The sequence below is a fragment of the Ahaetulla prasina genome, chromosome 3 (assembly GCF_028640845.1).
Source record: "Ahaetulla prasina isolate Xishuangbanna chromosome 3, ASM2864084v1, whole genome shotgun sequence".
Classification (NCBI taxonomy): domain Eukaryota; kingdom Metazoa; phylum Chordata; class Lepidosauria; order Squamata; family Colubridae; genus Ahaetulla; species Ahaetulla prasina.
Window position 1 is genome coordinate 151104868 of NC_080541.1, and position 15127 is coordinate 151119994.

General features: G+C 40.6%; 1 protein-coding gene across 1 annotated transcript; it reads right to left on the bottom strand.

Moving 5' to 3' along the window:
• Positions 1 to 11841: 11841 nt before the first annotated feature.
• On the bottom strand, positions 11842 to 14927 carry CCN1 (cellular communication network factor 1). The gene is made up of 5 exons (XM_058178189.1): positions 14520 to 14927; positions 13924 to 14140; positions 13214 to 13561; positions 12863 to 13065; positions 11842 to 12755 (listed from the first exon to the last, which is right to left on the bottom strand). Exons 1-5 carry the CDS (start codon positions 14580 to 14582, stop codon positions 12456 to 12458), a joined length of 1131 nt encoding a protein of 376 aa, XP_058034172.1. The 5' UTR covers positions 14583 to 14927; the 3' UTR covers positions 11842 to 12455.
• Positions 14928 to 15127: the final 200 nt, after the last annotated feature.

Sequence of the window (15127 nt, forward strand, 5' to 3'; positions counted from 1 at the left end):
GAAAGTAAGTTAATATATCCTGTTCCCAAAATGAGACCAGTCATGGTAATTCTGTGATGCCAGAACTACCAATTAGGAATTTAACTGATTAATAAGTAAATTGTGAGAATGGGACTAATATCAAACAAAATACATACAGAGTGGAGAGGCCTGGTATTGAAATACAAATGATTTTTCAAAACCAGTTTATACTTTATTATTGAAAAGATACTTATAATTTTAACTACTTTTACAGAATAACAACAACAACAATAATAATAATAATAATTTAACTATAACAATAATTTAATTGGCTCTAGTAATTGATATATAGTTACTTCTTTTTTCTTCTTTTTTTAAATGAATTTTTATTTTTACTATATAAAGAAAAAGCAACAATTTCAATGTCTAAATAAACTGTGTTGTTCTGGTTACAGTTAATTTGAGCAATAATCATCATCATTAGTAGTGATCATATAATAACAGTATTTTCTTTACATAATATTAATACTTAATTGTTAATACTAAATCATATTGATAATAAAAATATCATAAACCCTCATGGTAAAATTAATTCTTCGCTTAAAAACTTCTGTTTCTGATATTTAGCCATAGATAAAACGAATCCCAAGTTTCAAAATATTCCATATCTTCCTTCTCTTTGATTTCAAGTGTTAATCTATCCATTTCTGCACATTCTAGTATTTTTTTTAACTATCTTCTCATCTCCACACTCTTCCAATGTTGTGCAAATACAATTCTGGCCACTGTTAACATATGTACTATTAAATACATAACATAACATAACATCAGAGTTGGAAGGGACCTTGGAGGCCTTCTAGTCCAACCCACTGCCCAGGCAGGAAACCCTACACCATCTCAGTCAGATGGTTATCCAACATTTTCTTAAAAATTTCCAGTGTTGGAGCATTCACAACTTCTGAAGGCAAGTCGTTCCACTTATTAATTGTTCTAACTGTCAGGAAATTTCTCCTTAGTTCTAAGTTGCTTCTTTCTTTGATCAGTTTCCACCCATTGCTTCTTGTTCTACCCTCAGGTGCTTTGGAGAACAGCCCGACTCCCTCTTCTTTGTGGCAGCCCCTGAGATATTGGAACACAGCTATCATGTCTCCCCTAGTCCTTCTTTTTGTTAAACTAGACATGCCCAGTTCCTGCAACCGTTCTTCATATGTTTTATCCTCCAGTCCCCTAATCATCTTTGTTGAGTCCCCTAATCATCTTTGTTGACATAGTCCCTTTACATTTTTCTGGTATGATACCCAACAGAAATATATAGTTACTTCTGTATTGCAGAAGAAATAAATCTGTCTTCCTGCAGATCTGATAAATTGTGTAGATTGTCTCCAGTTTCAGTTCCATTGTTTGTGCTTATAAAAAAATGATTAAACGTCATTTCTTTTTCTTTTTCATTAATTTTGAAGCTGCTTCTCTGCCAGATTCCAGGAGTTTTATTCCTTTAGTGAGACTTTGCTAACTGTTCAATCTGATTTCAGTTAATTTGAATGCAGAATGGCTTCTTTCATTGCTATGATTACATTAACATCAAAGTTTGTTGTATAAATTATCATATTCAGAGACATAAATATTTTTATGTAATGTTAATTTCTGGATTTTATTTTCATTATTCTGAAATGCCCCAAACATAGAAAGAGGATAGAAAAAGTAACCTTTGTTGTTGTTGTTAGCTGCGAAGTCATGTCCGACCCATCGCGACCGCATGGACAACGTTCCTCCAGGCCTTCTTGTCCTCTACCATATCCCAGACACCATTTAAGCTCATGCCGATTGCTTCAATGACTCCATCCAGCCACCTCATTCTCTGCCCTCCCTTTCTTCTTTTGCCCTCAATCGTTCCCAGCATTAGGCTCTTCTCCAGTGAGTCCTTCCTTCTCATTAGGTGGCCAAAATATTTGAGTTTCATCTTCAGGACCTGGCCTTCTAAAGAGCAGTCAGGGTTGATCTCCTCTAGGGCTGACTTGTTTGATTGCCTTGCAGTCCAAGGGACTTGCAGGAGTCTTCTTCAGCACCATAGTTCAAAGAAAAGTAACCTTAATTAATGATTATTATGATTCAGACATCATGATTCATCAGGATTATAGTATTGAAGAAAGTTAGCACCCACCCCCCTCTTAGAAGAATGAAATGTTTTAGGAAATATTAAAAAGGTCGAATATTATATTTTATTTATTTTTTATTTATTTATCGTATTTATATACCGCCCTATCTCCCTAGGGACTCAGGGCGGTTCACAGGCAGATAAAAAAGTACAAATAAATACAGAATAAAATAACAATTAAAAAACTTATTCTACACAGCCGAATAATTAAAAAAAGCAATATAAATAATAAAACCCATTAAAACCAATATAAATTTAAAATCTAGTCCAGTCCTGCGCAGATGAATAAATATGTTTTAAGCTCGTGGCGGAAGGTTCAGAGATCCGGAAGTTGGCGAAGTCCTGGGGGGAGTTCGTTCCAGAGGGTGGGAGCCCCCACAGAGAAGGCCCTTCCCCTGGGTGTCGCCAAACGACACTGTCTAGCAGACGGCACCCTGAGGAGTCCCTCTCTGTGAGAGCGCACGGGTCGGTGAGAGGTATTCGGTAGCAGCAGGCGGTCCCGTAAATAGCCCGGCCCTATGCCATGGAGCGCTTTAAAGATAGTTAGCAAAACCTTGAAGCGCACCCGGAAGGCCACAGGTAGCCAGTGCAGTCTGCGCAGGAGAGGTGTCACATGGGAGCCACGAGGGGCTCCCTCTATCACCCGCGCAGCCGCATTCTGAACTAACTGAAGCCTCCGGATGCCCTTCAAGGGGAGTCCCATGTAGAGAGCATTGCAGTAATCCAGACGAGACGTCACGAGGGCGTGAGTGACCGTGCATAGGGCATCCCGGTCTAGAAAGGGGCGCAACTGGCGGACCAGGCGGACCTGGTAAAAAGCTCTCCTGGAGACAGCCGTCAAATGATCTTCAAAAGACAGCCGTTCATCCAGGAGGACGCCCAAGTTGCGCACCCTCTCCATCGGGGCCAATGACTGGCCCCCAACAGTCAGCCGCGGACTCAATTGACTGTACCGGGATGCCGGCATCCACAGCCACTCTCTTGGAGGGATTGAGCTTGAGCCTGTTTCTCCCCATCCAGACCCGTACGGCTTCCAGACACCGGGACAGCACTTCGATAGCTTCGTTGGGGTGGCCCGGTGTGGAAAAGTACAGCTGAGTGTCATCAGCGTACAGCTGGTACCTCACACCGAAGCCACTGATGATCTCACCCAATGGCTTCATATAGATGTTGAACAGAAGGGACGAGAGAATCGACCCCTGCGGCACCCCACAAGTGAGGTGCCTCGGGGTCGACCTCTGCCCCCCTGTCAACACCGTCTGCGACCGATCAGAGAGATAGGAGGAGAACCACCGATAAACGGTCCCTCCCACTCCCAATCCCTCCAACCGGTGCAGCAGGATACCATGGTCGATGGTATCAAAAGCCGCTGAGAGGTCTAATAGGACCAGGGCAGAGGAGCAACCCCTATCCCTGGCCCTCCAGAGATATTTTCCTGGATGAGAAAAGGAGAAACAAAATTTAAAGACAAAGCAGCTCCCTGCAACTCCCTGCCCCCACCTCTTTTCAGCTCCAGGGTAATGGGATTAAGACATGGCCCTCGGGACATGATAAGATTAGCCCTCTACCCATCTAGCAACAGAACTCACCACATGGCACTTGGGGAGATTGCATCACTCAGCAAGATTAAACCAAGCCTGGGACTCAAGACAACCTACAAATATACCACTGCATGGCCCCATGTGAATCTGACAGCCAATCAGAATACATTTCTTACACAGGAACAGGAAACTCCAAGGTGAGGTCCAAGAGAGGGTATAAATATCTTTCTCTCTCAGCCACGTGCTCATTTTGCCCAGGACCCAAAAAACCCATGTGGTCCTGTCCACCATTAAACCATCTTTCCAAGCAGTTTCCATGTTTCCAATGTCTTTCTCCCCACTTGAAACTGAACCCAGATGGACATTTATTCCAATAGTATATAATTAGATGTAATTCAGAGCCAATTTCATCCAATTTATAAATCAAGCTGACATCAAATTGGAAGATGAAATAATCCGATTGGATGCATTTTCATTTTATCAAACCAGTAACATTTTCCAAAACAATTTGGGCCAGATCAAATGAACACTGAATCAACATTTTGAATCAGATCAGATCTGCATGTATTTGCTATTTATTAACTCTTTCATTGCCAGTGACCAATTTTACATTATTTACAATACAAACATATCAAAATTAAGACCAACTGCAATAAAATCAACAGTTAAAATGTATTTTATATGTATGTTATGCCCATAAACATAACCTAACTTTGAGATCTTAGCTCAAAGTTACCCAGTAAGCCCCATGATGAAGGGCAGACTTGACTAGGTCTCCCCAATGTGTAGTCTAAAATCTTAACTATGGTAATACTGAGTTTGAATCATGGCCATGAAGAGTTACTTTTGGTGCTTTTACCTCAGTCTCAAGGCAAAGATTCTGGAGATGAACTTGGCCTTCACAGAACCTCAGCTACCTTTTGCAGCTAGATCATTTTATCTCTTAGTTGTTCAAGGTAGGTAGGGGGATATTGAATTGCCAAAATTTGTTCCTTACCAGCTTCTCTGCCCTCTGATATAATTTTACACAAATCAGTACACTTGTTAATCAGTCTGAACAATTCAACACTATCTGATGTCTTGTTTCCTTGAAAGCATGTCCAAATATATAGTGTATTGCAGAGGTTTAATAAATTAAGAGATTTACTCTGTTGTGGCCCAAATGTTGGAGACAGCACAAGTGACATGTATGGATATGATTGTGGATAAAACAAGTGAGCAAGTGAAGGCTTGGGTGTTCTGGTATTGTGTGTTTTTTCCTGTTTAGCCTCTACAATGACAGCATAAAATTCTTCATGTAATTTGTAATGTTGGGAGGAAAGAACGGAGGGAGGAGGGAAGTCCCTGCTATTCAGTGACATCACATAAACACCCAGTAGTAAATCACTGTGTTGCTTCAGTGGACATGATCTAGCACATTTCCTCTACTCTTTTACTCTGTTGCAGAACAAGGGTGGCCCCTTGTGGCTCCCAGCCAAATCCAAACCCACTCTTGCTCCCAGGATTTCCCTTCCATCAGCCCCACATACAGGAACTAAATAGGCCTCGCCCAATGTTAAAAGTGTACATCAAAAATCTCATAATTGAAATTGCTTTCCTTCCAGATACTCTTGGGAATTGCAGCTGGGTGATGATAGTGATCATTTAGTGATCACTATCAATCGCTCACGGAACTACAATTCCAAGTTAGAACATTTCCAAAATAAATATGGGTCTAGAGCAGTGGGGAAAGAATTGAAGTCAAGGTGATCAGAAGTGAGAAAATCGTAAGGAGATAATGTATTTGAGTGTTGAGACAAAAAGAATGGCACATGAATAGTGGGAGAAAACTGCATAGTTCCTAGGAATGTTGGTTGCCATTCTAACCTCAGTGATTTCCTTCCACCCCCCTTTAAGTCCATAACATTGAGAAAATGTTGTCTGTGAATCTGCTTTTGATTTTAAGATGGAAAGAGCAAATTATGCTTGCCAAAATTCCAAGAGAGGTTGATCTATATGGGGTCTACATAGAAACAGAACACCTGATGTAAAAAGAATTCTTTCCAAGCTAAAGCTAGCATGCTAGGTGACCTGGCACAATCCAACTGGATGATAATGATGATGATACTCTTTGGTGCACCAGAGTTGAAGAGGTACTGGGTTATTTCTGAAAACTCTAAACCAGAGGTGGGGAATGATGGGCTCTTTATGACTTGTGGACTTTAACTCCCATAATTCCCGAGCCAGCCATGCTGGCTCGGGAATTATGGGAATTGAAGTCCACAAGTCATAAAAGGGCCATCGTTCCCCACCCCTGCTCTAAACGATGACCTCTGACCTTGTCTAAGTGCCATGGAGTAGAGATACCATATGCTTCGTGTCTTTTTGGGCTGCATCTTCTACTCTTAATCTCACTTTAGTGAAGATAAAAGTTCTTCGACCCCTTTGGCCTAAGCATTGCATGATAGCTGAGCGTACAGTAGATCTACATAGTTAAGAGTAGGAAGGAAAATCTCCTTTGCTCCATTCCACCACCGATTTGTCAATGTTAGAATTGTGTCTTGATTTTTCTGGAGGCCCTTGTTCCCTGAAGGGCCAGTAGCAGTGGTGAAATCCAGCCGGATCTATCCAGCTCACGTGAACCGGTAGCACCGGCGGTGGGAGGCTCGCCCACCCACCGGGAGATCATTATGTCCCATTTTTGACCCTCTGTATGTGCAGAAGGGACGCGGTGGCTCAGGGGCTAGGACGTTGAGCTTGTCGATCGAAAGGTCGGCAGCTCAGCAGTTCGAATCCCTAGTGCTGCTGTGTAACGGGGTGAGCTCCCATTACTTGTCCCAGCTTCTGCCAACCTAGCAGTTTTGAAAGCACGTAAAAATGCAAGTAGAAAAAATAGGGACCACCTTTGGTGGGAAGGTAACAGCATTCCGTGCGCCTTTGGCATTGAGTCATGCCGGCCACATGACTACGGAGACGTCTTCGGACAGCACTGGCTCTTCGGCTTTGAAACGGAGATGAGCACCGCCCCCTAGAGTGGGCAACAACCAGCACGTATGTGCGAGGGGAACCTTTACCTTTACCTTATGTGCAGAAGAGGTGCGCATGAGCGTAGCGAGCACGCGTGTGCACTCACATTCCTAAACCGGTAGCGAAGGTAAGTGCATTTCACTGCTGGCCAGTAGCCATAGCATCAATGAAGAGGCAAGAGGACTTGATGGTTATTAGACTTTCAGGAACAGCAGTTTCATGAAAGGTCGTGCTTCTTGCAATATTAGTAATATTTTCTCTTAGTATAGAAGCCAAGATGTTGGATCTTTGAATTCTGTACAAATATGATTGCTTGGCATTGTATCGATGTTTTTCAAGAAATGGCTGAAATGTCAGAGGGTCAATTAAGTGTGGAAATAATTGTAGATATACATGATAGGCTTCACAAAATGCTATGTTACCTACTATAATATAAACTTTACATTTTTCAAGTATAAACATTTTCATCATAGAGTTGCTAATAAAACGATGAACAAAAGTGTCCACAAAATAATTTTTTGACTAGGACGGCAAGAAAGCCTTTCAGACTTTACAATCTTGGAAAATCTGCCTGTAATATTAAACATTCAAGAAAAGGAATTTTTTTTAATGGTCATATTTCTATCTTGTTTCTTTGCCATGCTTCAGAGTGTGGCATTATATTGTCACAATGCTTGTGTAAAGCAGATTGAGTTCATAATATGTGCGGGGGGGTGGGTGGGTTAGACATTATGGGTTGGTTTTGGATTTCTATACTAATCTCTACATTATGCTAGATCTTTGGTAAACTGGTTTTGTGTCTGTTGTTATTCATCATAGGTAGAATCATTTAGTAAATGTTCCAAGTTATAACTACTGCAAAAAATGACGTATGACCGTTGCAGCATCATACACCATAGTCAAGTGATCAATATTTGGATGCTTGGTAACTGGCATGTATTTATGATGGTTGCAGTATCCAGGGGTCATGTGATCACCTTTTGCAACCTTCTGACAAGCAAGGTCAATGGGGAAGCCAGATCCACTTAAACCTGCAGTGATTCACTTAACAACTGTAGCAAGAAAGATTGTAAAATCAGGCAAAACTCACTTAACAACTGTCTTTCTTAGCAACAGAAATTTTGGATTCCGTTGTCATAAGTTGAGTACTACCTGTATAATCCTATATAAGGATTGTACAGCTACACTTAAGTGTGCACTATTGTATGCCAGATCAATTAGAAATATCAGAACAGAACTCTGCAAAATGCCAACACTTACAATGAAATTCTGTGATTTTGGACAGATCATTGTTTTAATAAAATTAATGTTGTTAAATGTAGTTCATTTTTAAAGATGCTCTTACAACCAAGCCTATATTTTATTGTTATATTCTTTACGGGTTTATTACGGGTTTATTTATGAGAAACAGGGTTTTACTATTGGTTGTTCCTGCTTGAATGAAATCTGGGAAAATGCATATTTTAACTGTGTTGAGATTTGCAACCTACCTTTTTGCCTGTGGGAGGCACTGAGAGCATTGAAATTACAAGGACTTCGGCTTTGTCTAAAAGGATGTCAAGAGCAGTATAATAATTTTTCTGACAGAGTGGTTACAAAAGCCCAGCAAGGTTAAACAATCACATTCCAACAGACTGAATCTCTGTGCTGAAAAATCCCAGCTTATCCATAAAAATGCTGCCTTTTTTTAATATATTGCTTTTAGAATAATCCCTATAGCGAAATATGAAAATAACCCATACATGTTTTTCAAAAGATAATCTCATAAAATGGGGGAATCCATAGTCCATCAGAGGATCAGTGAAGACTTTAGGTTTAGCCTCTTGCACTTCAGGTTTTAATAACATTGCAGATAGCTAATCTAGGAAACGCCTCTGCTGAAAACCTTTGGGAGCCATTTGCAGTCTAAATATTGGACCATAGACCAACGGCTGATCTGGATAAGCAGAAGATTATTATAGCACTTAAAGTGTGCAGGACTCCAAATCCAGCTCCTGTACATGATAATTTATTCTTGGTTACTGATACATTGACTCTCAGTAACATTCAGCTATAGAACAGGAAGTTCATTGTTGCCAGGTATGGCTGAAAGAGAAGTGTTTTAATTTAATCTGAAATATGAATTAAATTAAGTGCGGAACAGAAATTCACAGTGATATTCTGTGAATTAACAAACTGCAAAAAATGAGCCAACAAATGCATCCATGTTATCACAAGAAACCAATTCACAAATAGATCAACATGCAGAGCATGTAATTTCATTCTCTGGATTAAATGGAAACCCAGCAATTTAAGCTCCAGTGAATTTCATACTTTGTTAACAAAATGTTGCATAGACAGTTTCAAATGCAATTAAGACTCAGGGCCAGATTATTTTAAATTCCAGAAATTACCAAATAACCTTGATCACTGAATTAAATGTTGTTATGGAAGTGAGGCAAACAGTTGAATCTATGGGTTGGTCGGTTGGTTGGCTTATATTTCATATTTCTGAACTGTCCATCTCCCGCAAAGAATTTGTAGTTTGATTATAAAGTATGATATCTAGAGGTTAACATATACCAGGAATGCATATTTCTAAAAAGAAAATTATTGTAAATATTATATGCAGTATTACAAATGTTATGTTGATATCTTACGACAATAACATTCTGAATCAGTAGCAACATCATGCCCTATATGTATATCGTAACTGATACGATGCTATGCAGAATGTTAGGTTGGATACAGTGGTGGGGTTCACATTACGTTACTACTGGTTCACTGTGAACGGGCACGCTCAGTTTGTGCACGAGCACCCCCAGTTCATGTGCGCGCCTGCCTTCCACGCATGCACCCATCCTCAAAAACGTGCCTAAATAGGATGGCATAGAACCGGGGTGGGTGGGCAGGCCCACCGGCTATTTCTGCTACCAGTTTGGTTGAACCGGTCAAATACCACCTCTGATTGGATAGGTTTAAATAGCTATTGAGCCAAGCAGAACAATGTCCATTGTTATTTAGTCCAAGTTTCTTTATCACACTGGAATAGGTTTTTAATGAGTGTATGCTGCACAATTTGATGGAAATATATTTTTTTAAACTTGGAAGGAATTACTTGCTTTCAAGTAAGAATTGTGGGAGGTGCATTAATTATTTTTTTTGAAAAGGCATGCTTTCAGTGAGTATTTTCAATTTGTGGGATCCTTAGACAAGATGTTGTCAGTGAGCCCTCTCCCTGAATGTAAATACATCTTCCTAACTCCTGCCATTCCTCCTTTCATATCTTGTATCCTTATCTAGAATGAGTCCACTGCCCTGGAGAAAGAACAGGGCAAGCAATTATTATATTTGCTCCTATTTGCCCTTCTTGAGAGGAGGCAGTGAATAGGCAGCATCAACATGAAATTAGAAAATTTCACTTAGAAGTTAGAAAAGACTGAGCAAGAGATCTATACTTTCAAATGCCCAATGAAGCCTCCTGCAACTCTTCAAATGTGTGTATTTTGTTGCTTTTTGACTTAGTGATATGACTACCCTGTCATTTAATAAACCAGGCTTAGCATAATTTTTCACTCTGTTTATACTCTGGCTACCAACAGAGGCCAGTCAAACACCTCAAAAGTCCATAAAGTAGATATCCAGCAATGCTCTTGATTGCCTTAACATCTAATTATTCAAAGCTACACTGCCAGTAATCAGGGAGGATTCCCCTTAACTAACACGGTGGTTAACCATAATAGATTTGTTCCCATGGGTTTTGAGCCATTTAAGCTTATCACTTTTAAGGCCTTACATTCCCACCTTTCCTCTCCAGGTTAACAATGGAGTAATAGGTATTTGGTGGGTCCGTATCTTAAACATGACTGCTACTATCCCACAATTCCCCTTGGGAATTAACTTTTATCTGTGTAACAATAGTAGTGAATAGAACCTGAAGACAATATTGTAGGGTGAAGTTCCATTCTACATGCAACTCAGTTAGCCATGTTAGATATTCTGTATTCCATTCCAGTCTCATCTGGTTTCTTCTATTGGGCTACCAGCAATCTACCATCAGTAAGTATACCTAGTCTGCACTGGGTTATGAAAAGAGAGGTACCTCCCAGAATTTCTTTCTAAATATTAAACTGTTTATGTTTTCACTGATTTATTACCAACCTCCCTCAAGCTGACTGGTGCCAATGCTCTCTGCATTATTGGCCACACAGGGCTTTTTGCAAAAGAAAACACTTGGTAATACATCTATATCAGAATTAGAGTAAATGAGGCAACTAACTAATGTGTTCCAGTTTAGACTGGGTAGTTTCTAGATTGTGTGTGGCTTATTCACCAGGCCATTAAACCCCATTAGATAATGTAGAAGAATTCCAAATCCATCAGTCCTAATACTTGCAACTGGAGGTTAAATATTAATGAGATTTGCTGCTCAATTATTATGGAAATTAATGAGAAAAGAACGTTGCATGGCATAAATGGGACAAAAATGTCTAAAAGTAATAGTTCCTTCTGTGCCCATCTCTTTAGTTATTTGTCTGATCAAAGGTTTATATTTTTGCAGGTAAAGGGGAAATCAAAGGCAAAAGGAGAGATTAGCTCTTAGCCTGCAGCAAAAAAAGTGAGATGAATTCCTGGCATTCTTTTCTTTAATAACGTGTTTACTTTTAGTAAGACCAGTAATTGCTTCACCCTCATTTAAATTTGAATTTAGTGAAACCACCTCCTGCAGACTGTAGAAAAGCACACAAAGAGCCCATTCACTTGCAGGAAGTAACCCTAGAAATCATACAAAGCACTGTCTTGCTTAGCTGCTGCTGTCTACTTCACTGAATCATGAGTAGAACATGTTTTAAATTAACAGGGTCTCTACCAAAAAACAGTGGTTGATCATCTTGGTTGTTAGGAAGGCACATTCTGATTAGAGATCAAGAACTGATCTGGGAAACAGAGTGCTTAAAGATTACAGGTAAAGAGGGTTTCTTATTATGAAATATTCCTAACTCTTCCACTTCATTCCTGAAAGAATAATTAGCTCCAGGATCCTGGTAAGATGGCATAACTTTTATATTTATCATGAACATGTTTATTTGAAAGCAAGACTGATTTATATGTTAAAAGTAGAAAGTATATGCTACACAGTAGATGGAGTTATGATCCTGTTTACCCCCTCCCCGTCAGTTTGAATCATATTGACTGAAATTAGGTAAATATTTCTTTATTAAATGATTAATTCTATAAATAAACTTTAATTCATTGAATATAAAATTAAATTATGTACAACTTATTCCAGTATTAAGGTTTTTTTTCTCCCTCCAAGAACAAAGCTACATTTTGATAAATAAAATATTCAGCTTTAAAAACATCCAATTTCTGTTTGTTGATATGAAATACGTAGCTGATGCTTATAGCTGCCATAGATGGGCACTCCAAAAGTGCCCACCTTGGAAAGGAGTGTTAACTTCCAACATGACTTTCAAACAACAAAAATATGATGCTATGCTGAACAGTAGAAACTGAAGGTTTTCACTGCCCAAACAGACAAAACTTTGCATAAACAGATAGAAACAGAAATCAGTAATCACAAGTGCTCCAAATTGAAGCAGTAAATTTGCTCCAGTACTATGAAGCTTTAAGTATGCTCAAACTTTTGTAAGAGTAACCAGTCACAGAGTCCTTCCTTGTTGCTCTATGTTGCCCTCCACTGGGTAAAGGCATCACCTCAATAAGAGTTCATTTTTTTCCACACTGGTACTTCAAAAATAAAGTCAGATATTAATTACAATCCTCCTTCTCAAGCCTGTACACATCACCACTTAGTCCCTAAATTTGTGGATGTCATTGAATAGCTGGTAATTAGGATATGCCTCATTTCCATGGGGACAATTGTAGCTGCATCTGCAAGACTGGATCATCATGACATTCTTGTTGAAGGTCTCTCCATCATCACAGTGGAACTGGACCTTGATAGTCCTGGTTTGTTGCGGAGTGCAGCATCGACCATCCACACATGAGCCACAGTACTTCGGGCGGTACTTTTTTACACTTGAGCATCCTGCATAAGTGAACTTGACTGGAACTTGAGACTTTTTGGTCTTGGTGCATTTCTTTCCCTTCTGGAAGAAAAGAGATTGTGTGGTTAGCCAAAACTTTTGACTAAAAGACACCCACCACACCCACCTAGAAATTACACAAGAACAGGGTAAAGATAAGACCCATTTACCTTCAAGGAGTCGTAACTAGGCTGCCCACATGGCCTCACTTCACATATCCTGGTCTCTTTAACTAGCCTACATCCAGGATTATCATTGGTGACTCGCGTAGAGACTCCAGTTCCACAGGTCTTTGAACACTGAGACCATGAAGTTGTTTGGACTATGCATTTTGGATTCTCAAATGAATGGCTGTGAATGTCGGTTTCAAAGACTAAAAGACAGAAGGAAGAAAAGAATGTCAGTTTCTAATACTTAGGACTTAGCATGCATAGCAAAAGCCTGTAGACATCAATAGATAACCCCTCCACCAACACCACTTGGTAGCAGAGGAAAATGTGTAGCCAATATTTATAACTCACCTGGTAAGATTCTCAGCTTTCTTTTTATCATGGATATTAATTCATTGTTTTTGGTCAATTCTCCTTCAGTAGCATCCACATCAAAACCTTTGCCAAAGAATCCTTCCATCTGTTCCAGGTTATCTTTGGAGTCATCACAGACCCATTCCTCACAACACTGACCAGGGACTTTTACTAGTCTTGGGTTAGGACAGCCCAAATTTGGAAGGGAGAGTTCTTGCGAGCAGAGTGGGATGCAGCCAACAGCTCCATCAATGCATGTACACTGGTGTTTGCAATTGGGCTGAAAACTTTCTCCATTCTGATAAATTTTGGAGTTGTATTCACAGGGTCTTCCTTCTGACTGTGCTGTAAAGGTTTAAATAAAGAGAGAGAAACCGTAAGTCAGGCTTCAAGTCTCCTCTAGCAGAGTGGTTTCTCCCCCACCTCCTGCTCTATTAAATCCAGTTTATGGGTAAAGAGCCCTACAATCCCCCAGAGCTCTAGGCTAGAACAATAAGTTAGTCAGGAATCACTTTTCCTTATGTGCTGTTACTGCAGTCCAGACATAGTGAATTGCATTCCAGACTGCTGAAGTAATATGCCCTTCTGCCAATCTACCAACAACAAAGCATAACCATACATGGACTGAAAATTGCTAAACTTCACAACGAGAATGTATGTATCTGCATGAATGAAATATTAAAAGAGCCAAGCTGCCAGCTTCTTACCTCTGCAGATCCCTTTCAGAGCTGTGGAACTGGCGCCAAAGTTGCATTCCAGCCCTTTCGTGTGATCACAAGGCTGCGTCTTGCTACAGTCCTCATTGAGCTGTTTAGCACAGACTTTACAGCATTTACAACCATCCAAAACCAGACCCACTCCTGGAGCGCATCTGGGGACCTCCAGAGGACATTCACAAGTGTCTGGGCAAGAAGAAGAAATCACCTGCGGAGGAGAAACAAATGAACCATAGCTATGAGATATAACCGCTACTGTAAACAAGATCGTTAAAGCCATCAGTTTTCCTGCCCTAAATAAGCAAAACATTCAGGAAGTTCACTTACAGCCGTTCAAGCACTTTCTTCATCTGGAAGTTATTGACTAGGTTTTTCTTTGGAGTTATTTCTTAAACCCCAATAGGAATGCGATCCCCCTGTTCTAACACACATTCACGCATGCTGTATTCCCCCCCCACCCCCCCTTGCATGCAACTTTATTTAAAAGAGAGAAGGGCACAGTTCTCACTGAAAATAAACAAGGAGGGGAAGGAAGGGGGAAAAACAAAAAAACCCTGCACCAATTTGAAATCAAAATCCATACCTACCCTATTTACTAATTGAAGGATGGCAAAAGCCAGGATCAAACAGCTGGTTCTCTGCGAGTTCATCTTCAATCGTTTCCAGACGCTGCGGATATACGGTCCTTTTTTTTCTTAGCTCAAACCGAAGGAAGAAGGAGGGGGGGAAAAAGGAGAGGGAGAGAGGGAAGAAACCCGAGCAAAACAGCAGGACTTGGAGTGGGGGGTTCGTTCTGCTCTGGCGGTGTCTTTCAAAGACGGGTCGAGTCCTGGAGGAATGCTAAACGCCTTGGCGACCGGCTCTAGCTCCTTTTCTCGAGAAAGCGAGAAGGCACCGGGTCTCTTTTCGGCTGTCGGGGTTTTGGTTTTTTTTTCCTCCCCTTTTGCTCTTCCGCCTGACGTTTCTCAGAGCCCTTTGCCTGTCTGAGCAGAGGCGGAGTGGGAGCTGCCTTATATACCGTGCCGCTGCCGCCGCGTGCTGCAGCTCCGCTGACGTCGAGCCAGAATTCTAAAGCATCAGGAATTCTAAAGCATCTCAGGAATGTTTCCTTGGCGCGGTTTGCATCCAAGCTCCTCCCTGTCTAAGGGCTTTATGCTTTGGGGAGGTGGAGGGCGGGAGGGGGAGCTTACAGCAA

Bases quoted from the DNA above. Each gene is read 5' to 3' on its own strand.
- CCN1 (XM_058178189.1), bottom strand. From the start codon at position 14,582: ATGAACTCGCAGAGAACCAGCTGTTTGATCCTGGCTTTTGCCATCCTT. The intron at 13,562-13,923 runs GTAAGAAGCTGG...AAACCTTTACAG, and splicing joins TCTGAAAGGGATCTGCAGAG to CACAGTCAGAAGGAAGACCC. The intron at 12,756-12,862 runs GTAAATGGGTCT...CTTTTCTTCCAG, and splicing joins CTAGTTACGACTCCTTGAAG to AAGGGAAAGAAATGCACCAA.